Raw genomic sequence first — 25187 nt, 5'->3', positions numbered from 1 at the left:
TTACCTCTATGTATCGTTGGTTAGGGTTAGACTCAGTAATAGGTTGATAATAGGTTATTAACAGGTTACCTCTATGTACCGTTGGTTAGGGTTATAGTCAGTAATAGGTTGATAATAGGTTATTAACAGGTTACCTCTATGTACCGTTGGTTAGGGTTAGGGTCAGTAATAGGTTATTAACAGGTCACCTCCATGTATCGTTGGTTAGGGTTAGAGTCAGTAATAGGTTGATAATAGGTTATTAACAGGTTACCTCTATGTACCGTTGGTTAGGGTTAGAGTCAGTAATAGGTTGATAATAGGTTATTAACAGGTTACCTCTATGTACCGTTGGTTAGGGTTAGGGTCAGTAATAGGTTGATAATAGGTTATTAACAGGTTACCTCTATGTACCGTTGGTTAGGGTTATAGTCAGTAATAGGTTGATAATAGGTTATTAACAGGTTACCTATATGTATCGTTGGTTAGGGTTAGGGTCAGTAATAGGTTGATAATAGGTTATTAACAGGTTATGTCTATGTACCGTTGGTTAGGGTTAGGGTCAGTAATAGGTTGATAATAGGTTATTAACAGGTTACCTCTATGTACCGTTGGTTAGGGTTAGGGTTAGTAATAGGTGGATAATAGGTTATTAACAGGTTACCTCTATGTACCGTTGGTTAGGGTTATGGTCAGTAATAGGTTATTAACAGGTCACCTCTATGTATCGTTGGTTAGGGTTAGGGTTAGTAATAGGTTGATAATAGGTTATTAACAGGTTACCTCTATGTACCGTTGGTTAGGGTTAGTAATATGTTGATAATAGGTTATTAACAGGTTACCTCTATGTACCGTTGGTTAGGGTTAGGGTTAGTAATAGGTTATTAACAGGTCACCTCTATGTACCGTTGGTTAGGGTTAGTAATAGGTGGATAATAGGTTATTAACAGGTTACCTCTATGTATCGTTGGTTAGGGTTAGGGTTAGTAATAGGTTATTAACAGGTCACCTCTATGTATCGTTGGTTAGGGTTAGGGTTAGTAATAGGTTGATAAATGGTTATTAACAGGTTACCTCTATGTATCGTTGGTTAGGGTTAGGGTCAGTAATAGGTTATTAACAGGTTACCTCTATGTACCGTTGGTTAGGGTTAGTAATAGGTTGATAATAGGTTATTAACAGACGACCTCTATGTATCTGTTGCCCATGTGGTGTTTGTGTCTCTGCAGGGCCATGTCTCTGTGCTCTTCACTGATGAAGCGGACCATAGCCTCTCCGTTCCTCCGACCCTGGGCGTTCAGACACAACGCAGCGCCACCTCTGGACAACACACAGCATTACAGCTATTAAAACAATTTCAATACACTACACACCATCATAACAGCAACGAGTCAAACACAACAGACAACACACCACTAGACACTGAACACACATACTTGGCAATGTTGAGTCCTCTGAAGAAGCGAGCGATGTCCTGGTCAGATGACTGCCACGGCAACCCCCTCGCTCTGATCACTGTGTTGTCACACACACGCTCCATCTTACTGCTACACACACACACACGTGCACACGGACACACACACACACACACCAGTTAGCATCAAATCACTCACCTGCTCCATCCAACTATGTAAGAACACCAATAAATAGTATCATATCATCTACCTTACTGCTAATCTATCTTAACGAGTCTAGTTACCAAGTGCCGCTTTCAAACTTCTCAGTGACTCTCTCTGGGTTTGAGAATGTGTGACCTACAACAAACAGAAGACCAGAGCAGAAGTCAAAGATAAGCAACAACGACAACATTGTGAGAAAAGTCAGAGTTTGTGTAAGTTAGTGTGTCACTCACATAAGGGTTCCAATAGCAGGGCTAGGACGATGTTGGCCATGGTCTGGACCTGCAGTGCTGCTGTGACCGGTGACAACACGGCCGTTGGATCCAGGATGGCTGTTGGATCCAGGATGGCTGTTGGATCCAGGACGGCTGTTGGATCCAAGACGGCTACTGGCTCCACAGTTACATTGAGAGCTGATGAAACCGTGGTCAAGGAGAAAACTACAGGAGGAACAAGCAAGGTGTGTGTGCATGTGTGTTAGTCCTGCTTCCTGGTAGGTGTGTAGGGCTGGTCCTGTTGGCTCAACACACAGCATGTTCCTCTTGGAGATACAGTGAGACACGTCAATTGTGTCTCTATTTGCATTTCAAAACCTCTAGTCCCACAGCCAACACCCTGAGGCCTGCAGACGCCTCCCCCGTGGGAGTGTGTTCACTTCAGTATCACACACACTCTCGTGCTCTCTCTCTCTCACAACCACGCACGCGCGTGCGCGAGCACACACACACACGCACTAGCAGCATGAACCTGTGGTCCCGTGTGGCTCAGTTGGTAGAGCATGGTGTTTGCAGCGCCAGGGTTGTGGGTTCGATTCCCACGGGGGACCAGTACGGAGAAAACATTTATGAAATGTATGCATTCACTACTGTAAGTCGCTCTGGATAAGAGCGTCTGCTAAATGACTAAAATGTAAATGTAACCTACACTACAGAAGCAGGGTTCATGATTTGCATGAACCCTGCTTCTGTAGTGTAGGTTCATGCTGCTAGTGCATGTGTGTGTGTGTGTAAAATGAACCGAGTGTCTTTACTGCTTCTGTAGTGTAGGTTCATGCTGCTAGTGCATGTGTGCGTGTGTGTAAAATGAACCGAGTGTCTTTACTGTGAGTGTCTTTGCTGTGAGTGTCATTGCTGTGAGTGTCATCGCTGTGTTTCTCAGTTGTAAGGATACATTCTGCCATTTTCTGCACCTCCAGGTTCTTGGTGTCTGCAGAGGGGAAGTGCTTCCTGAACTCTTTCCTCAGGTCAAAAAAGGAGTTGAAACATTCTGGCAGTGCCAGGTTCTGCAGAGGAAGACAACTGCAGATATTACGCACTGGGCACAGACGGCAATTCAACGTCTATTCCATGTTGGTTCAACGTAATTCTATTGAAATGACGTGGAAACAACGTTGATTCAACCAGTGTGTGCCCAGTGGGTAAAGTCCCATACATTAACCCAGGGGAACTGACTGTGGCATGTGCTTGGATCACCAGAGTTTGAGTCTTGCACGGAACAAATATACTGTAGTATGCCCCTTTAAAAACCTTCTGACCATATTATTATTGATTGAACAGTAGAGAGGAGGAAGAGAACATGTGCAGCCTACCATTGGCAGCTGTTAGGTGTTGGGTCGTATCAGGAGCTACGCTGTCTGTTTACTACCCTCATTTACATATTTACTCATGTCAATAAAGTTAGGTTCCCCATGGGTCTGTATATCATACTAGATGAGGGGGGCTCAAGATGTAATAGGAGAACGGTGTGTGTGTGTGTGTGTGTGTGTGTGTGTGTGTGTGTGTGTGTGTGTGTGTGTGTGTGTGTGTGTGTGTGTGTGTGTGTGTGTGTGTGTGTGTGTGTGTGTGTGTGTGTGTGTGTGTGTGTGTGTGTGTGTGTGTGTGTGTGTGCGTTCATGTTCAAACAAAGCCAAGACAATATGTCAAGACAACCTCCCATTTCAACATCATGTAGAGCAGGATCTTGCCAGAACAGCTGACATAACATATTTCTTTATGGTTCTGTGAACACCAAATGTTTCTGCTGGAGGTAACTGTGCACCCCGCCCTGCCAGCCTGTACCCTTACCTTGCCCGCAGCTTCGGGGTGGAGAACCTGGCGAATGTGGAGCTGCCCGTCTGTACACACACACACTGACGTGCCCGCGCCCAAGCTGTTCACCTCATTGGTCAATCTCAGATGGAACTGTTTAAAACACAGGAAGAGATCAGCTACAATGTAAACTCTTTAAATCAAGATCAGATAATACATCTGTAATAAACAGTTACAGAACAACTCACTGGTAATATTGAAAATCCACTAACATTTTATTGGTTGAAAGTGTGATCATTATTCTGGTGATGATGAATAACAATGCAGCCATTTATAATCTCATTATTCAGCAAGCGCCAAAACGTTGACCACAGTATACAATTTCAACCAATGAGTTATAACTGTTTATTACTCACTAATAAACCACCTATTAACGCTGTTTATAGACTATTTAAACTGAGTCTACCTTAATGTTTCCATTAAGGTAGACTCAGTATTACCATGAAGACAAAATATTTACAAAAACATCCAAATATAGGCTTACACCTTAATGCTTGTGATAAAGTCCCACTTGAATGGCTGGTTGTTACTTTCGAGTGGCTGGAAACGATTTGTGGGGTGATGTCATCACTGTTTGTGTGTGTATGTCTGTCTATTGTCTTTTGTCTATGTATGGTTTATATTTTTGGTTCAGATAACCACCCAGAGAACAAGCACTTTAATTGCTGCTAGTTGTATAATCCTCATTATGCAAATTGGGTGGTCATTTGCATTACTAAGCTCTAAAGATCCACACCTCATCACTCATTAGACTTTTGCAACTGTCCCTCAGGCTGTCAAGTAAAATGCCATCAAATCTATAGGGATCGAAAACGATGATTAATTATTAGCCAATCATAATTAGATATCCCAGGATCAAGGCCTAAAGAAACAATCAATTGTTATAAAACTCCAATCAATGCATCGGTGCCCCTGATTTCGAGTGAAGGATGAATGGATGACAAAGTAGAATCTGATGAGGTCAAAAATGTATTTCATAAAAAATCAAGAGACAACAGATATTGTCTGTACCAGGTTTAGCGCGTGCTCCAAGCCTGTGACTGTAGAGACAGACTCCTCGCTGTCTTCTCTCTCCCCCAGACAATCTTCTGCCAGGTCCGAGTGCTCAGGCCGTATTAACACCTCATTCACCTTTCCCAACTGGACCAGAGAGAAAACACACACACTTCAGTACATTTAAAATAACAACGTCATTATCAAATGTACATTTTCATAGGCTATAGGCATGTGTACACTTAAAAAACACACTTTAATATGCAGAATGGAGTAGCCGATTTATGGCACACTTATGATCAGTTTTGTCATTAGACCTCATAAACAGAAGAAAGGTGGTCGTCTATATTTTAAAGATGACCTTTTTGTTCTTCAAGTCCACGAGCTGCCACACCAACTGCTCGAGCTCCGTCTCGTCCGAACCCAAGAGGTCTCCGCTCGCACCAGATGTGGTGGTGAACAACACCGCCAGGTAGTCTACCTGAGCCGTCATTTTCAGGATAAATACAAAGATAAACTACTCTAATTACACCCAAAGTAATAGAAAATAACCTACAGCTACACCCCCAGAACAGTATAGAACCCAAAGAATCCAGCCACCCACACCCAGACACCTATGCGCAAAGGTGTGCTCAGCAACTCCAGATATGTTTAGTGGCTTCTTGATTGCTTGATAATCTATGCAAAATCTCCGGCACACCTCATCGCAGTGTAATGGCTGAATGTTCCTTTTTTGTGATGCACCTACCTGTGTGCGCTGCGGACCACGTGACCCAGGTAGCTACCTGCATGGGGCGTATTCATTACGCCGATTCTGTTACAAAGCGCTTCTTAAACGGAAGCAAACGGGACGAAACGGAGAGGGACCTAACTGCATTTGTCCAATAGAAACTCTTGTTTCCTCTGTTTGCTTTCGTTTGGTTCTTAACCTGTTAACGGTTTCGGTAATGAATACACCCGTTCTCTTTCTGAGTGCTGTCCCTATTGGTGCTTTCAAACAAGGACGTGGCACGGCATCGCGACAAACCCATCGGCCCGACCTGAACAACATACATGAGAAGAACAACAATCTCATATACTAGTATACAAACTGATCATTGCCTAGTTTTTATCTCTATTCATGAGTAGACGAGTGCATAGGCTATTTCCAAATGCTACCCTTGGCATATAGGCTGCAGTGGGAAATGTTATTGAAAACAATGTAATGTAACATAATGTTGTTTTCTGCATTTCTGCTACTGCTGAGAAAATATTGAGACCAGCCAATCGTGGCAAATCAGTGACATCATTACAATAAAGTTTCTAAGGCCTATTTAAAAATAAACAGTGATGAAAAATATGTAGATCCATTGTTTTCATTTAGGCTATTGTAAAATACATATATCAAATATTCAAAGTCAGGCTATTGCCTGTTTTATTACGGCATCTTGTATAACTTATTATGAGAGTGCCATTGCCAGAAGCCTGAATAATATTGGATGAACTCTCCACTATGCACCGACCTCAGATCAGTTTGTGTTGTTACTCATTGGAAACAAATTAGGTTTAAACTGATTCGGGGTCTGTCTTTACAGAACTGCTTGCCGTCGGGTTTTAAAACCCGGAAACCGTTGTGGCTAGATCCGGAAGTTTACCCCAAGTGAAAACAGAAAAACATGGCGGGGGACACTTTAACGGAGCTACTTTTTCTGGATACATTCAAACATCAGAGTGCAGAGGTAGCTAAATTTGTTAATACCACTTGCTATTTTATCCCAGGAGTGTACTTTGCTGAGATTCCAGTTAGCTAGCTAACTACGGCTAGGCTAATGCTAACACAGTGGCCACCATACATAATAACTAAATCGTCCTTCCAAACTAAGTGTGATGCATTGTTTATTAGCAAGGTATTACGTTTTTAAGTAGGTTACGGGTTCTTATATTCAGTGGTCTCTTCTACAGTTGGAGCGGGGATAGGGATACGCGAAACTAGCTAGCCATAACGGACAACGGGACAGTCGGTAACGGTGTGTGCGCAGATTGTGTACCCGCTTGCTACTCACACAGCTAACGTGTACGTTTACTTGCTAGTTAGCGACTCGCAATGTTTACGTTACACAGACAGTTTTCAGACTGTTCATCTTTACAGATACAGCCTACAATTACTGTCTGCAGATGAATACACGAAATTCCCAGTTGTCCCTTTTGTTTTTGTATGGCACAAAAAGTGCTGACTGTTTTTGTTGTGCGCATGGTCTAAATAAAAATCTAATCACATTTTATTTTTCACATACGCCGATTACAACGGATGTGGTAGGCCTTACAGTGAAATTATTCAAATGTGTTCTGTCTAGCTGACCAATGTGGATGTGGTGCGGTTCCCGTGTGGGGTCCTGATCACAGAGGTGCGTGTCATTCCCCCTGGAATTAAAGCACACACCAGCCTGCCAGACAACCGGGCATTCGGGTAAGAAACCATCATTCAAGGTGTATAAGGGAGAGCTAAACAAATATATACAACTAGCTATGTGCATGTGACATCTGAGACTGGGATGTTTATGAGGGGAACTTCAGGGGCCTCAATCTATCATGCATAGGCACAAATATGTGTGTAAACCATGAGTGGGATCATTTCCACGCAAAGTGTGCGATTTATCAACATGAACATTTGCCATGACCGTGCTCACACAGTGCCAAGTGGTGGAATAATGCCTTGATCACACCTACAGCCTCATTGTGCAAAATGGAACGCAGCGTCATCTGGATATGTGTGCAACTAAATTCAACATTCACCTTCTGCTACCATTAATGTCAAACTGTCAACCATACAATTTCATGCATAAATTCAATAAATCCAATGTATGCACCACATAGAACACACTGTAGCGCAATTCTGCAAGGCAAACGCAGCATTCCGTTGGAAATGAATGTACTTCTAGTGTACCGAAACACAATGACGCTGTCGGTGTGATCGAGGCGTAAGGGAACTGTCAAGCGTAGAATGGGGGGAAATATATGTTGAAAATGTCTGAAATTGTGATGGAGTAATAATTCAATCATTTTTCAATGTCATTGTATTTCCATTGTGAATTCATGCAACATATCTTGACAGGCATATCATTTGACCACCAGTGCATTTGTAACTATAAGAATTTACATAAAGTACAGTCATTTGTAAAAAAAAAAATATTTAACTAGGCAAGTCAGTTAAGACAAATTATTATTTACAATGACGGCCTACCCCAGCCAAACCCAGACGATGCTGGGCCAATTGTGCACCACCCTATGGGATGCCCAATCACGGCAGGATGTGATACAGCCTGGATTCGAACCAGGGACTGTAGTGATGCCTCTTGCACTGATATGCAGTGCCTTAGACCGCTGCGCCACTCGGGATGCCAAAATTAGAGGCACGTGTGAAAGTGAAACCATTGTTGAAATATGATAAAAGACTTGAGATAATGGGAAATGAAATGAGAGGTTGATCAAATTTTTCACATTTAACAGATGTTACTGCAGGTGTAGTGAAATGCTTGTGTTCGTTGCTCCAACAGTGCAGTAGTATCTGTGCAGTAGTATGATCTTGCTCAGAAAGTACCGATTGGTTTTGGGAAATTATATCTGATGAGCCAATCTTTTAGGATTTTTGTGAGGACTTAAGACTTACTTTAAAAAGGCAACCGCATGCCATTCCGGTGCACATCCAAGTGCTGTCCACCCTCAGGTTTTTGGCATCAGGAGCTTGCCGATCGGCATCTCACAGCATCGATGAGACAGTGTTTTGGATGCAATCAAATTGTAACGTACAATTTCCTTACACCGTCACCCAACAGGCTGAAGTCAAGAGGGGTTTCTTTGCCATCAATGGGTTCCCAAATACGAATGGAGCAATAGACGGCACCCACATAGCCATAAAAGCACCATCCCAAAACGAGTTGAACTATGTGAACAGAAAAGGCTTCCCCTTAATGTGCAGGTGATCATTTATGTGATGGACAGAAGACACTGCTGAATGTGGTGGCCAATGAAGGCCTATACGCCTACAGGAAGGAGCTGTTGAGGATGGATGGCTTATTCCTGACTGTAGTCTACTCATTTGAATTAGATTTGCCATTGCTAAAGCAACTCATTGTCTTAATGGTTTTACTGGTCAAGCCACAACTGAGAGACAAATAAAACATTTTGGTTGTACTCAGTCTCTGATACCAGCACCTCCTATTTTCTTAGCTTTCTTTGGTTGCAACATTGTATGTCCTGGTATGGTGTGGTATATTCCCCACGGGCTTTAAAGGGATGATTTTGACCATGTATGATTAATTGGGGGCGTTTCAAAATGCAAATAGCCAAGGTCGTGCACGAGCACTGAGGCTGAGAACATTTGGTATTTATCAACGATAATCTCCTACCGGTGTACGCATGAAGCTCGTAGGATTGTTAGAAAAAGTGTGATTTATCAATGTGTACCAACATTCTAAATTCCGTTCGTACGAAGTATTTTATAGAAGTTTCTACGCAATATTGATAAATGAGGCCCCAGAGCTGTAATGTTCAGTTTGGCCTCATTCTCACCGGGGTAGTTGGGTGATTTGTGAGGTAATCGTAACCGGACAGATGGGATCTCTCATGTGGCTGAAAGGGGGGCTGAGTGGTGATGTCATATCCTGTTCCTGTCTGTGTTTCCAGGGAGACATCGCCTCATTCCTTCCAGCTGGAGCTTTTCTTCAACAACCTCACTAAACCCAGCAGCGCCTGCTTCCACAGACTGGGAAGGTCAGTAACACTTTGTACATTCTATTTGAATTGAATGTATTTGTGTAAAATACATATACAACAGAAATGTACAATGTGGACCCAGAGGATAGCACTTAAAAGTATTAATTAAAGCACTTGTTTCCAAAGAGTGGTTCTCGAATATACCTCTACTACTCTCTGTCTGTATCCTTCTTTCTCTACCTCTCTCTCTGTCTGTATCCCTCTCTCTCTACTTCTGTCTCTCTCTGTCTGTATCCCTCTCTCTACCTCTGTCTCTCTCTGTCTGTATCCCTCTCTCTACCTCTCTCTCTCTGTCTGTATCCCTCTCTCTCTACTTCTGTCTCTCTCTGTCTGTATCCCTCTCTCTACCTCTCTCTCTCTGTCTGTATCTCTCTCTACTTCTGTCTCTCTCTGTCTGTATCCCTCTCTCTCTACCTCTTCCTCTGTCTCTCTGTCACTCCTGCCCTCCCAGTATCTGTCTATTTCTCTCTCCCGCCCCTCCCTTTTTTTCACTTCCCAGAATGTGTCTATAAAAGTATTTGAGAGCTCAAGTCTCACCTGTAGAACCTGTCAGGGCAGAGACCGATCTGTGACGACTGTCTTAGTCCTTGTTCACTCTGAGACGGGTCGCCAGAAACTTAGCCCTGTTGCTGCACCTGCTGAATCACACACAACAGACTGTAGAACCCAGAATGCCACATCGAGCATTCCAACAGAGAACACAGGCACAACCTAATGTTAGACAAGCGCTCACAGGCCGTTGTTGTTCACCTGAGAGAGAACTTGCAGTACATCAGCCCCTCTACTGTAGCCTGCTCCACTACTAATGGAAATGTAATAATTCTGTCTCTCTTTCTCTCGCTGGCTCGTCCTTACAGTTTTGAATATGACGAAAACAAGTCCATCGTTTTCAGGCCCAATGGAAAGGTAAAGACTCCTCCCCCCTCTCTCTGTAGAAGGTCACTGTTCTCTCTACAGGTGAACGGTGTTGTGTGTGTCGCTGTGTGTTTGTAATGGTGTGTGTGTGTGTTGTGTAGGTGAACACAGATGGTCTGGTGCTGCGTGGATGGTACACCAGTCTGACGGTGGCGGTGTACGGTACAGCAGAAAGGTCACATGGTCACGACCGGGACTCTCCCCCACCTCCCCCTCCCCCACCCCCCCAACAACAGACTGGCCTCAAGAGGATCATCAAACAAGGTGGGTAAAGACTCATACTAGGGTTGCCAGGATACCACTATCACAATACTATCATATTTTCCATGGCAAAAAGGAAAACACAAGGTGGACTAAACTATGTGTGTCTCAGAGTGGGATAAGGAGGAGCAGCATAATGGCAGTCCTCCCAGACCAGCACCCAGAGGCCCCCGCACCCCTCCTGGACCGCCCCCACCAGATGATGATGATGAGGAGCCGGTCCCAGTGACCGGTAACACACACACACACTTCTCTGCGTCTCTATGTTCATCTCACAGGGACAGATTTCATACTGTATATTCAACTAGCTAACCTTGCCAAAAGAAACGTTTCCATGTATTTGTGCCAGCTTGTATCCGTGTATACCTGATGCCATCTTTGGTTGCCGTGATAACCGACTGTGGTGTCCATGGTGACTGTCTCAGTTGGAGTGGCCAAGGCGGAGCCGACTGAAAGAGGGGAGGACTACCTGGAGCCCGTCTCACCTGAGCGCAGCTCACTGCCTGCCGACGAACCCTACTCAGACGCCGAGCCTGAGGAAGAGGGGGAGGAGGAAGAGGAGGAAGAGCCGGAAGAAGAGGACGATGCACGGACGGAGTGTAGCGCCCCTGAGGATGAGGAGGAGGAAGAGGAGGAGGATGAGGGTGAGGAGGAGGAAGAGATGGAGGAAGGTAGGGGGGCTCAGACAGTGTGTGTGTGCTCTGGCATGCTGCTCAGACCCCTCAACCCTACACCCTGCTCAGACCCCTCAACCCTAACCCTACACCCTGCTCAGACCCCTCAACCCTAACCCTACACCCTGCTCAGACACCTCAACCCTAACCCTACACCCTGCTCAGACCCCTCAACCCTAACCCTACACCCTGCTCAGACCCCTCAACCCTAACCCTACACCCTGCTCAGACACCTCAACCCTAACCCTACACCCTGCTCAGACACCTCAACCCTAACCCTACACCCTGCTCAGACCCCTCAACCCTAACCCTACACCCTGCTCAGACACCTCAACCCTACACCCTGCTCAGACCCCTCAACCCTAACCCTACACCCTGCTCAGACCCCTACACCCTGCTCAGACCCCTACACCCTGCTCAGACCCCTACACCCTGCTCAGACCCCTCAACCCTACACCCTGCTCAGACCCCTCAACCCTACACCCTGCTCAGACCCCTCAACCCTACACCCTGCTCAGACCCCTCAACCCTACACCCTGTTCAGACCCCTCAACCCTACACCCTGCTCAGACCCCTCAACCCTACACCCTGCTCAGACCCCCTAACCCTACACCCTGCTCAGACCCCTCAACCCTAACCCTACACCCTGCTCAGACCCCTCAACCCTACACCCTGTTCAGACCCCTCAACCCTACACCCTGCTCAGACCCCTCAACCCTACACCCTGTTCAGACCCCTCAACCCTACACCCTGTTCAGACCCCTCAACCCTACACCCTGCTCAGACCCCTCAACCCTACACCCTGCTCAGACCCCTCAACCCTACACCCTGTTCAGACCCCTCAACCCTACACCCTGCTCAGACCCCTCAACCCTACACCCTGCTCAGACCCCCTAACCCTACACCCTGCTCAGACCCCTCAACCCTAACCCTACACCCTGCTCAGACCCCTCAACCCTACACCCTGTTCAGACCCCTCAACCCTACACCCTGCTCAGACCCCTCAACCCTACACCCTGTTCAGACCCCTCAACCCTACACCCTGCTCAGACCCCTCAACCCTACACCCTGCTCAGACCCCTCAACCCTACACCCTGCTCAGACCCCTCAACCCTACACCCTGTTCAGACCCCTCAACCCTAACCCTACACCCTGCTCAGACCCCTCAACCCTACACCCTGCTCAGACCCCTCAACCCTACACCCTGTTCAGACCCCTCAACCCTACACCCTGTTCAGACCCCTCAACCCTACACCCTGCTCAGACCCCTCAACCCTACACCCTGCTCAGACCCCTCAACCCTACACCCTGCTCAGACCCCTCAACCCTACACCCTGCTCAGACCCCTCAACCCCTACACCCTGTTCAGACCCCTCAACCCTACACCCTGCTCAGATCCCTCAACCCTAACCCTACACCCTGCTCAGACCCCTCAACCCTACACCCTGCTCAGACCCCTCAACCCTACACCCTGTTCAGACCCCTCAACCCTAACCCTGCTCAGACCCCTCAACCCTAACCCTGTTCAGACCCCTCAACCCTACACCCTGCTCAGACCCCTCAACCCTACACCCTGCTCAGACCCCTCAACCCTACACCCTGCTCAGACCCCTCAACCCTAGACCCTGCTCAGACCCCTCAACCCTACACCCTGCTCAGACCCCTCAACCCTAACCCTACACCCTGCTCAGACCCCTCAACCCTAACCCTACACCCTGCTCAGACCCCTCAACCCCTACACCCTGCTCAGACCCCTCAACCCTACACCCTGCTCAGACCCCTCAACCCTACACCCTGCTCAGACCACTCAACCCTACACCCTGCTCAGACCCCTCAACCCCTACACCCTGTTCAGACCCCTCAACCCTACACCCTGTTCAGACCCCTCAACCCTAACCCTACACCCTGTTCAGACCCCTCAACCCTACACCCTGTTCAGACCCCTCAACCCTAACCCTACACCCTGTTCAGACCCCTCAACCCTACACCCTGTTCAGACCCCTCAACCCTAACCCTACACCCTGTTCAGACCCCTCAACCCTACACCCTGCTCAGACCCCTCAACCCTACACCCTGTTCAGACCCCTCAACCCTAACCCTGCTCAGACCCCTCAACCCCAACCCTGCTCAGTGCCATTCCAACCAGCCTAACCAGTTGTAATCATAAGGCTTAGAGCCATGGCTGTTGCTGCTGTAGTATCAGATCCCCTTGCATGACAAACTAACTGTGCCTGTGTGCTGTGATTCTCTCTCATTCTTAACTCTTGGTTGAGTGAACTGTCATTTCATCATGTTCTTCATGTTTTAGCACTTATGTGAGTGTTGTGAGGTCTTTTCTTTTCTGTGTTTGTTTTTGTTGTTTTACAATATTTCTCCTTCACTCACCCTCCCTCCCTCCTCCTCCAGGTGATGATGGTTATGAGCAGATCAGTAGTGATGAGGATGACTTGGACAATGGGAGTTTTAAGCTGCCCAGTTTTGACATTGACTACACCCCTGAAGACCTGGCCTCTGTGCCCCCAGTCCAGTACGACCCCTACGAAGAGAGCTACGCCCACTGCTCTACTTCACCCCTCCCTACAAGACCCGCTTCGACTCCCAGCTGGAGAGGGCTAGGGGGGCTGTGTGTGTTGGTCCACAGGGGCCTGGAGGTGGAGAAGGGGCAGAGGCTGAGGTTGTTGCCCAGATGAGAGAGCTCCTGGCTGGGATAGGAGAGGACCGTGACTCCCGCTGGGTCACGGCCCTAGAGCAGGCATCAGGGCTGCTCGCTAGAGGGCTGGGCTTTCTGATTGGACAGGGGGAATGGGAGGAGCCTATTGGAGCTCTGGTCCAATGGGCTCTCCAGGGTCTTAGTATGGAGATAGCTCTGACCCAACCCATTGCTCTAAACCTCAGGCAGCTGAAAGCTGGAGCTAAGCTGGCTTCCTGCTTGGCCGAGTGCCCACAGGGCCTCACTGCGCTGCTGCACGAGGGAGCCCTGGAGCTCCTACTAGAGCTGCTCCAGGTGGACCATGTGTCGTCCACGCTGAAGCTGTGTATCCTGAGGGCTCTGGATGCTCTGACCAGTGCCCCTGCTGGTGTGGAGGCCTTCCTACAGGAGGGGGAGATGGAGAGGAGTGGATACCAGGTGAGAGGGGCCATAGACATACGGTACACATGAAGACCTTATAATAGAGAGGCTGCGTGTGTTTCTAACTGAGGTTGTGTGTGTGTGTGTGTGTGTGTGTGTGTGTGTGTGTGTCCGTCCCCGCAGCGGTTGGTGCAGCTGTTCCTGGGGGAGGAAACCGTGCGGGTGGTAACCGCGGGCAACGCCATTCTGCAGAAAGGCCACGCCTATGAGGTTATGACTGACCTGCAGAGGACAGCGGCAGCCTGGAGCGAGCCTCTGCAGGTAAGCACACACTGACTGGAGATCTGCGTTTTAAGAACAGTCATTTGGGTCTGATAAAGTTTCCCATTTCATAACCAGTTCCCAGTTCAGTGTGGAACTATGGGGTTTCTATGACTGAGGCTCTACTGTCCATATAATTACTACAGTATATCAGTATATAAGAATGATCAGTGTTATATTTCAGGATGAGGGGAGGAGCCTGACATAGCCATGGAGGAGGAGACATCATTAGGCCCCTCCCCTGTCAGCGAGGCTGAGCTGGATAGGTTGGCTGGGGTTCTAGAAGAGTTACATCACCTTCTAGAGACCGCCCCCCACACCATGGTCCAGCCCCCTGGAAAGGCCTTCCCTACAACCGCACGTATTACTGGTCCACAGGAGAGAGACGACCCCTACCCTACACTGTACAGGTAGGTACAACACACACTCACACTCACACACACACACTCACACACTCACACACACACTCACTCACACTCACACACTCACTCACTCACACTCACACACTCACACTCACACACACACACACACTCACACACACACACACACACTCTCTCTCTCTCTCTCTCTCTCTCTCACTCTCTCACTCACTCACTCACTCACTCACTCACTCACTCACACACACACACACACTCTCTCTCACTCTCACTCTCTCTCTCTCACTCACTCACTCACTCACTCACTCACTCACTCACTCACTCACTCACTCACTCACTCACTCACTCACTCACTCTCACACACACACAGAGAGACAGACAGACAGACATTTGTACTAATAACTCTCCCCCACACCCCACAGGTACATGCATGCATGTCACTTCCTGGAGAGCTCGGCGGTGGCGTTGTCAGCAGCAGTGGCGGCGGGGCATACAGGTGTCACTCACGCCGTCAGGGATGTCCTGCACTTTCTGTCTCTCACCCAATCAGGACTGCTTTTCATGCTGGCCCAGCCCACGCCTACCAACCTGCTGCTCCGCCTCCTAGCAACCGTCGCCGAGGTTGAGGGAGAGGAGCCTATGGTCACTGGGGGCGATGGCGGGTTCTCGGGCCCCGGATTGGGTGAAGAGGGTTTGGGGGTGTGGCTGATGCAGGCGCTGCATGCCCTCCAGAGCGTGTCTGAGCTGATGAGTCACGTGACTGCCGGCGGGGAGGGAGGGGTGGGGCTAGAGGAGGGGGACAGTGCGGAGGTACTGAGCATGCTCCATGCCCTCTACCTCATCACCTTCACACAGACTGGGAGGAGCGCTGTGGCCCACGTCTTCAGCCTGGAGAACAACCTCTCCTGTCTGGTTACGCTGCTGCAGCACCACAGCAAGGACGGACACGGGGAGGCCAAGGCCCGGAAGGCGGTGACCTATAACTATGCGTGTATGCTGGTGCTGATGGTGGTTCAGAACTCCAATGATCTCCGTACGATGGAACAACACGCTGCTCCTCTACTCATCCTGGCCAAGGCTGATGACACCAACGCTAAACTACAGGGTGCGTAGCTCCTGACCCCTGACTATAACAACGCCAGGTTGGTATCCAACCTTAACCCCTAACCTCTGACCTATAACGCCAAACCAACCTTATCAACAGTGGGTGAACTGGTGGTCCCTAAACCTTCATTTTAAAAATACTTCTACACCCAACTCTATCATTGTAATGACATAGCCCTACCCATCACCCCTTAGAAATGTGTTGAAGGCCTCCCGAGTGGCGCAGCGGTCTATGGCACTGCATCGACGGATTCCATCCCAGGTTGTGTCCCAGTCGACCATGACGGGGAGACCCATGAGGCGGCGCACAATTGGCCCAGCGTCGTCCGGGTTAGGGGAGGGTTTGGCCGGATGGGATTTCCTTGTCCTATCGCGCTCTAGCGACTCCTTGTGGCGGGCCGGGCGCCTGCAAGCTGACTTCGGTCGCCAGCTGGACGGTGTTTCCTCCAACATGTTGGTGCGGCTGGCTTCCGGGTTAAGCGAGCGGTGTTTCAAGAAACAGTGCGGCTTGGCGGGTCGTGTTTCGGAGGACACATGGCTCTCAACCTTCACCTCTCCCGAGTCCGCAGGGGAGTTGCAGCGATGGGACAAGACTGTTACTATCAATTGGATATTACGAAATTGGGGAGAAAAGTACCCCCCAAAAAAACGTGTTAAACTACTATTCAGAATTCCTTGCAAGGTGAACTGCAACACTAAGTGATCCTCTCAGTGTTGGTGTTGTGTTCCAGAGCTGAGTCAGTGGCTGGAACCTCTGGACAAGGTGAAGTTAGAGATGGGGAGCATCCCCAGCCTCATAGACTACATCAAACAGGTGAGCTGTTACACTACATGTCCCCACGGACTGATAACCTGTTGTTGCTGTTTGTTTAATCCTTCATAATGATGACTTGGCTGCAGGCCTTCAGCTCCCTACACACACACACACACACACACACACACACACACACACACACACACACACACACACACACACACACACACACACACACACCGACTTGCTTTGATATAACTAGCTGACTAAACTCCACTCCATGGTGAAGGAAGTTTCTGATGAAATCCACCAACGAGTGAAGCAGAGATCAGGCTTTGTGGAATTCAGCAATGACTACATCGATTCCCCCAAGGTCAATACTTAAAAAAAAAATATTTATTTTTTCAATAAAATAAAAAAAGGTTATGAAACGCTTAACTTGTACCTGTGTTTGTCTTCTGTAGTTGTGTTCCTTTCTTTGTTAGCTGAAATCCATACTTTTTCAATAAACGTTATTCAAAAACATCCACCGACTATTTCCTTGTTGAGATTCAATTGTCAAATGCTAATTTGCGCTGAGTTGCCATCTTAGAGCAACAGCAATGGGCAAACAGTCGGTGGTTTTATTTGATTAGCGTCCATACTTGAAAAAGTATGGATTTCAGTTAAGAAAGGCACGCAACTAAAGGACAAACATAGGTACAAGGTAAGCGTTTCATAACACATTTTATTCATATAGTCGGACCTGAATTCCACAAAGCATGGTCTCTGCACCAGTCCTTTGGTGGATTTCAGCAGAGACGTCCTTCACCATGGAGTTAGCTAGTTTGATTTAATTTTTAGGATCTTCTATGACGACAGCTAGTCTCACTGGGGTGCGACTGGGGTCCTACTGGGTTCCGACTGGGGTTTCGACTGGGGTCTTACTGGGGGTCCCACTGGGGTCTTACTGGGGGTTCGACTGAGGTACGACACATAACAAAAAAGACATTTGAGACAAAAGACTTGACAATTTAAAAGCATTAATGTGTGTGTGTGTGTGTGTGTGCGCCCATCGAGCGGTTACACATACATGTCAGTACATATACACAACAAGTAGGTCACATGGGGGAGAGGCCTTGTGCCATGAGGTGTTGCTTTATTTGTTTTTTAAACCAGCTTTGCGGTTCACTTGTGCTATATAAGATGGAAGGGAGTTCTATGCAGTCATGGCTCTGTATAATACTGGACACTTCCTTGAATTTGTTTTGGACCTGGGGACTGTGAAAAGACCCCTCGTGGCATGTCTGGTGGGGGGTGTATGTGTGTGTGTATGTGTCAGTGCTTTGTGTAAGTTCACTATGCAAACAATTTTGAATTTCCAACACATTGTTTCTTATGAAAACAAGTGGCAGTCAGTGTTTCCTCAACTCTTAGCCAAGAGAGACTTTCATGCATAGTGTTAATGTTAGACCTCTGATTACAATGAAGAGCAAGACGTGCTGCTCTGTTCTGGGCCAGATGCAGCTTAACTAGGTCTTTCTTTGCAGCACTTGACCATATGACTGGACAATAATCAAGATAAGATACAACTAGAGCCTGTGGAATGTGGTGTTAAAAAAGCATCTTTCTTTTGACCATGACAGTTTACAATCTTAAGGTAACACCAAGTAATTTAGTCTCCTCAACTTGTTCAACAGCCACACCATTCATTACCAGATTCAGCTGAGGTCTAGAACTTAGGGAATGACTTGTACCAAATACAATGCTCTTAGTTTTAGAGATGTTCAGGACCAGTTTATTACTGGCCACCCACTCCAAAACAGACTGTAACTCATTGTTAAGGGATTCAGTGACTTCATTAGCTGTGGTTGCTGATGCGTATACGGTTTAATCATCAGCGTACATGGACACACATGCTTTGTGTAATGCCAGTGGCTGGTCATTGGTAAAAAAAAGAAAACCAGTAGAGGGCTTAGAGAGCTGCCCTGCGGTACATGCATATATATGTGACTGTGGCTGACCCAGGTCTTGGAGGGAGAGCGTGCGTGCACGTCTTTGGAAAGTATTCAGACCCCTTGAATTTTTCCACATTTCTTTTACGTTACCTTCTTATTCATCCTGTTTCCATTGATCGTCCTTGATGTTTCTAAAACTTGATTGGAGTCCACCTGTGGTAAATTCTATTGATTTGGATATGATTTGTAAAGGCACACACCTGTCTATATAAGGTCCCACAGTTGACAGTGCATGTCAGAGCAAAAACCAAGCCATGAGGTCGAAGGAACTGTCTGTAGAGCTCCGAGACAAGATTGTGTTGAGACACAGATCTGGGGAAGGGTACCAAAACATTTCTGCAGCATTGCAGGTCCCCAAGAACACAGTGGCCTCCATCATTCTTAAATGGAAGAAGTTTGGAACCACCAAGACTCTTCCTAGAGCTGGCCTCCCGGCCAAACTGAGCAATCGGGGAAGAAGGGCGTTGGTCAGGGAGGTGACCAAGAACCCGATGGTCACTCTGATAGAGCTCCAGAGTTCCTCTGTGGTGATGGGAGAACCTTCCAGAAGAACAACCATCTCTGCAGCACTCCACCAATCAGTTCTTTCTGGTAGAATGGCCAGACGGAAGCCACTCCTCAGTAAAAGGCACATGACAGCCTGCTTGTAGTTTGCCAAAAGGCACCTAAAGACTCTCAGACCATGAGAAACAAGATTCTCTGCTCTAGATTGAACTCTGTGGCCTGAATGCCAAGCGTCAAGTCTGGAGGAAACCTGGCATCATCTCTACTGTGAAGCATGGTGGTGGCAGCATCATGCTGTCGGGATGTTTTTAGCAGCAGGGACTGGGAGACTAGTCAGGATCGAGGGAAAGATGAACAGAGCAAAGTACAGAGAGGTCCTTGATGAAAACCTGCTCCAGAGCTCTCAGGACCTGACTGTGGAGAAAGTTCACCTCCCAACAGGACAATGACCCTAAGCACACAGCCAGACGACGCAGGGACAAGTCTCTGAATGTCCTTGAGTGGCCCAGCCAGAGCTCGGAATTGAGCCCGATCGAACATCTCTGCAGAGACCTAAAAATAACTGTGCAGCGACGCTCCCCATTCAACCTGACAGAGCTTGAGAGGATCTGCAGAGAAGAATGGGAGAAACTCCCCAAATACAGGTGTGCCAAGCTTGTAGTGTCATACCCAAGAAGACTTGAGGCTGTAATCTCTGCAAAAGGTGCTTCCACAAAAGTATTGAAAAAAGGTTCTGAATACTTATGTAAATGTGATTTGTTTTCATTTTTTATTTTATTTTTTATACATTTGCAATGTTAAAAAAAAAAAGTAAACTGTTTTTGCTTCGTCATTATGGGGTATTGTGTGTAGATTGATGAGGGGGAAAAACAATTGAATCAATTTTAGAATAAGGCTGTAAAGTAACAAAATGTGTAAAAAGTCAAGGGGTCTGAATACTTTCCGAATGCACTGTGTGGCTGATGTAAATAAAATACTTAGTGTATGTACATGTGTATTATTGGTCATATTACTAACAGAAAACCCATTCTGTCCTGTCTGTCCCGTGTGTGTCCCTGTAGAACGTCCAGAACGTGTTGACTCTAGAGGGAAGTGGACTGATGTCTGCTCTGAGGGTCCTCTGCCAGATCGCCTGTCCCCCTCCCGCCGTAGAGGCTCAGCAGAGAGATCTGAAGTGGAGTCTAGCGGGGGTGCAGTTGTTTTCTGGGGAGGGCTTGGACACGTGTGTTTGTGTGCTCCAGAAGCTGTGTAGCGTGCTGCTGCCTGCCTGGCGTGTGCATGGACACATGGGACCCACCCCACAGCGCTGTATGATCCTTGGCGTGTGCGCTAACACGCTAAGGCTGCTGCGGACCATGCTGACAGAGCTGCTGCGCAGCGGGGCCTTCCAGTTCAGGGACACGCGTGTGGCGAGCACGTTGGTGACGCTACACATGGTGGTGTGTTCAGCCCCGTCCTCTGGACGTCTAGACTGGGAGGAGACCAAGGTTCAGGCCCTCATCGTAGATGTGCTGCTCACCTTCACACAGGGAGTCAGTGAACAGGTAGAGAGCTCTTTTCTGATTGACCTTTAACATAATGTTGTGTGTGTGTGTTGCGTGTAATAAATTGGGTATCATTTCCCCTGTAGATGACCCACACAGAGGAGACTCTGCTCAGTAACACATGGTCTCTGATGCTGAAGGAGGTGTTGGGCTCTCTACTGAAAGCACCAGAAGGACTCTTCTCTGGCCTCACCCTGCTGTCTGAACTGCTACCACTCCCCCTGCCCATGCAGAGCACGCAGGTACACACACACGCCTGCTGCTTCTCATGTTGCTACAGCCATCATCAGCAACAGTCTGGAGGTCGTCGGATTGACACTTAACAAACTAATCAATGCATGAGGATTGAAAGCAGTAGGACTTTCATGTTGGAAACATCCAAACCGAAGGGAAACAGATTTCTAGTTGTGTGTTGTGCCGGTCCCCCTCCAGGTAATCTCTGTCCAGGACGTGGCTGTAGCGTTGAACACCAGGAAGTTGTGGAGCATGCACCTGCGGGTGCAGTGGGGTGTGTTTGCAGATGCCCTCGGGTGTGTGTGTGGAACTAGCTGTCCTCCGCTGCTGGCCATGCTGCGACGTGTGTGTGTCCAGCTGGCTGACCTCTCCTCTCCCACCGCCACCCTCATCATGAAGACCCTGCTGGAGTTCCTGCTGGGGGAACTACAGCCGTAAGACAGTCGCAAACACACACCCTTATGCACCTCTTGTACTAAGATGGCAAGCCAAATAAATCCCTAATTGGCCTTGTATATTATTTCACGTCCAAATTAGAACCACCATGATACCTTCTCTGATGTTTTTGATTTCGGTATGTGTGGTTGTGTTTTTGATTTCGGTATGTGTGGTTGTGTTTTTGATTTCGGTATGTGTGGTTGTGTTTTTGATTTCGGTATGTGTGGTTGTGTTTTTGATTTCGGGTTGTGTGGTTGTGTTTTTGATTTCGGGTTGTGTGGTTGTGTTTTTAATTTCGGTATGTGTGGTTGCGTTTTTAATTTCGGTATGTGTGGTTGTGTTTTTGATTTCGGTATGTGTGGTTGCGTTTTTGATTTCGGTATGTGTGGTTGTGTTTTTGATTTCGGTATATGTGGTTGTGTTTTTGATTTCGGTATGTGTGGTTGTGTTTTTGATTTCGGGTTGTGTGGTTGCGTTTTTGATTTCGGGTTGTGTGGTTGTGTTTTTGATTTCGGGTTGTGTGGTTGCGTTTTTGATTTCGGGTTGTGTGGTTGCGTTTTTGATTTCGGTATGTGTGGTTGTGTTTTTGATTTCGGTATGTGTGGTTGTGTTTTTGATTTCGGTATGTGTGGTTGTGTTTTTGATTTCGGGTTGTGTGGTTGCGTTTTTGATTTCGGTATGTGTGGTTGTGTTTTTGATTTCGGTATGCGTGGTTGCGTTTTTGATTTCGGTATGCGTGGTTGTGTTTTTGATTTCGGTATGTGTGGTTGTGTTTTTCAGTGTTGAGGGTAAGAGTCCGGGTTGGGGGCAGGTCCTGCGTCTCCTCTCTCTATTCGACACCCTGGTTTCCCAGAGAGCCTGTAAGATCGCAACGTTACACCTGCTCTCTGGCTCTGCCCCTGGAGACGAGCCATTGGCTGATGTCTTCCCCCTGCTACTGTCCCTATTGGTTCCCGCTGCTGACCACGCCCTGCCACAACAGCACTGTGCAGAGCTGGTGGGAACTGTCCTGCAGTCACTGTGTGACCAGGTAACACACGAAGCACCTGGTATTGTATGAAGCTAATGCACTTCATCCACTAGCTGATGTTTTTCCTCCAGCGGTAACAATGGAGAGGTATGGGCTGAATTGGTGCGTGTTATGTTCATAAACATGTAGGTCTTTGTGGATGCTCTTTAGTCTGAACTATGTGTCAGACTAGCAGGGGGGTCGTATTAGGCTGAGCCAGGTAAGAGGGAGCGGTAGAGGGATAGAGAAAGGTGTTTAACCCCATCAGTCCCAAGACATTTATCTGACTTTTATTTATCTGCATGTCCAGCCGTTATATTTAGTCTCACAATGAAGTGTTTTACCATGTTCTTTTCAGGACAACCAGGGCTACAAGTACAACACCTAACTATTTGACATAAACAGGTGCATTCATGAGTTTTATTGACAGAGCAAAAACCCAATAGAAATGTACTTATAAGAATGCTCTAAGTACAGAAATGGTTTGCTCACTGGAAAATGAATATCTAACTAGTCAGTGACAACTGTTCAGAGTTTATAACAGCAACTATGTGAGCTTATCACAGTGTTATAGACACTATGTCCTGGGATTTACTATGGTCTTCTATGTAGAATAACCCCTTACAGTGTTATAGACACTATGTCCTGGGATTTACTATGGTCTTCTAGGTAGAATAACCCCTTACAGTGTTATAGACACTATGTCCTGGGATTTACTATGGTCTTCTAGGTAGAAGAACCCCTTACAGTGTTATGTCCTGGGATTTACTATGGTCTTCTATGTAGAATAACCCCTTACAGTGTTATAGACACTATGTCCTGGGATTTACTATGGTCTTCTATGTAGAATAACCCCTTACAGTGTTATAGACACTATGTCCTGGGATTTACTATGGTCTTCTATGTAGAAGAACCCCTTACAGTGTTATAGACACTATGTCCTGGGATTTACTATGGTCTTCTAGGTAGAAGAACCCCTTACAGTATTATAGACACTATGTCCTGGGATTTACTATGGTCTTCTAGGTAGAAGAACCCCTTACAGTGTAATATGTCCTGGGATTTACTATGGTCTTCTATGTAGAAGAACCCCTTACAGTGTTATAGACACTATGTCCTGGGATTTACTATGGTCTTCTCGGTAGAATAACCCCTTACAGTGTTATAGACACTATGTCCTGGGATTTACTATGGTCTTCTAGGTAGAAGAACCCCTTACAGTGTTATAGACACTATGTCCTGGGATTTACTATGGTCTCTCTGTAGAAGAACCCCTTACAGTGTATATGTCCTGGGATTTACTATGGTCTTCTATGTAGAATAACCCCTTACAGTGTTATAGACACTATGTCCTGGGATTTACTATGGTCTTCTCTGTAGAATAACCCCTTACAGTGTTATAGACACTATGTCCTGGGATTTACTATGGTCTTCTAGGTAGAAGAACCCCTTACAGTATTATAGACACTATGTCCTGGGATTTACTATGGTCTTCTAGGTAGAAGAACCCCTTACAGTGTTATGTCCTGGGATTTACTATGGTCTTCTATGTAGAAGAACCCCTTACAGTGTTATAGACACTATGTCCTGGGATTTACTATGGTCTTCTCTGTAGAATAACCCCTTACAGTGTTATAGACACTATGTCCTGGGATTTACTATGGTCTTCTAGGTAGAATAACCCCTTACAGTGTTATAGACACTATGTCCTGGGATTTACTATGGTCTTCTATGTAGAAGAACCCCTTACAGTGTTATAGACACTATGTCCTGGGATTTACTATGGTCTTCTGTGTAGAAGAACCCCTTACAGTGTTATAGACACTATGTCCTGGGATTTACTATGGTCTTCTATGTAGAAGAACCCCTTACAGTGTTATAGACACTATGTCCTGGGATTTACTATGGTCTTCTATGTAGAAGAACCCCTTACAGTGTTATAGACACTATGTCCTGGGATTTACTATGGTCTTCTATGTAGAAGAACCCCTTACAGTGTTATAGACACTATGTCCTGGGATTTACTATGGTCTTCTCTGTAGAAGAACCCCTTACAGTGTTATAGACACTATGTCCTGGGATTTACTATGGTCTTCTATGTAGAAGAACCCCTTACAGTGTTATAGACACTATGTCCTGGGATTTACTATGGTCTTCTAGGTAGAATAACCCCTTACAGTGTTATAGACACTATGTCCTGGGATTTACTATGGTCTTCTAGGTAGAAGAACCCCTTACAGTGTTATAGACACTATGTCCTGGGATTTACTATGGTCTTCTCTGTAGAATAACCCCTTACAGTGTTATGTCCTGGGATTTACTATGGTCTTCTATGTAGAAGAACCCCTTACAGTGTTATAGACACTATGTCCTGGGATTTACTATGGTCTTCTCTGTAGAAGAACCCCTTACAGTGTTATAGACACTATGTCCTGGGATTTACTATGGTCTTCTATGTAGAAGAACCCCTTACAGTGTTATAGACACTATGTCCTGGGATTTACTATGGTCTTCTCGGTAGAATAACCCCTTACAGTGTTATAGACACTATGTCC

At 46.8% G+C, this 25187-nt stretch overlaps 2 protein-coding genes across 2 annotated transcripts in view; one reads left to right on the top strand and one right to left on the bottom strand.

Annotated features, from left to right (window-relative positions):
• esrp1 (epithelial splicing regulatory protein 1) overlaps positions 1-5418 on the bottom strand; it is a 26347-nt gene extending 20929 nt beyond the window's left edge. Inside the window, 8 exon segments of the mRNA XM_045698392.1 lie at positions 1167-1299; positions 1416-1526; positions 1679-1733; positions 1832-2011; positions 2769-2880; positions 3662-3778; positions 4697-4825; positions 5040-5418. Of these exon segments, the coding sequence (XP_045554348.1) occupies positions 1167-1299; positions 1416-1526; positions 1679-1733; positions 1832-2011; positions 2769-2880; positions 3662-3778; positions 4697-4825; positions 5040-5171 (969 nt within the window). The 5' untranslated portion in view covers positions 5172-5418.
• An 864-nt stretch (positions 5419-6282) lies between these two features.
• The window catches only part of virma (vir like m6A methyltransferase associated), a 33067-nt gene continuing 14162 nt past the window's right edge, over positions 6283-25187 (top strand). Inside the window, 17 exon segments of the mRNA XM_045712833.1 lie at positions 6283-6396; positions 7012-7124; positions 9341-9427; positions 10288-10336; positions 10447-10609; positions 10719-10838; positions 11032-11277; positions 13687-13818; positions 13821-14407; positions 14534-14671; positions 14870-15081; positions 15471-16153; positions 16884-16966; positions 20469-20951; positions 21038-21193; positions 21384-21619; positions 22404-22653. Coding sequence (XP_045568789.1) covers positions 6334-6396; positions 7012-7124; positions 9341-9427; positions 10288-10336; positions 10447-10609; positions 10719-10838; positions 11032-11277; positions 13687-13818; positions 13821-14407; positions 14534-14671; positions 14870-15081; positions 15471-16153; positions 16884-16966; positions 20469-20951; positions 21038-21193; positions 21384-21619; positions 22404-22653 — 3801 coding nt within the window. The 5' untranslated portion in view covers positions 6283-6333.

The sequence above is a fragment of the Salmo salar genome, chromosome ssa02 (genome assembly GCF_905237065.1).
Source record: "Salmo salar chromosome ssa02, Ssal_v3.1, whole genome shotgun sequence".
In the NCBI taxonomy this organism is placed as follows: Eukaryota; Metazoa; Chordata; class Actinopteri; order Salmoniformes; family Salmonidae; genus Salmo; species Salmo salar.
Note: the sequence above shows the minus strand (reverse complement) of the source record. Positions and strands in the feature narration are given on the sequence as shown.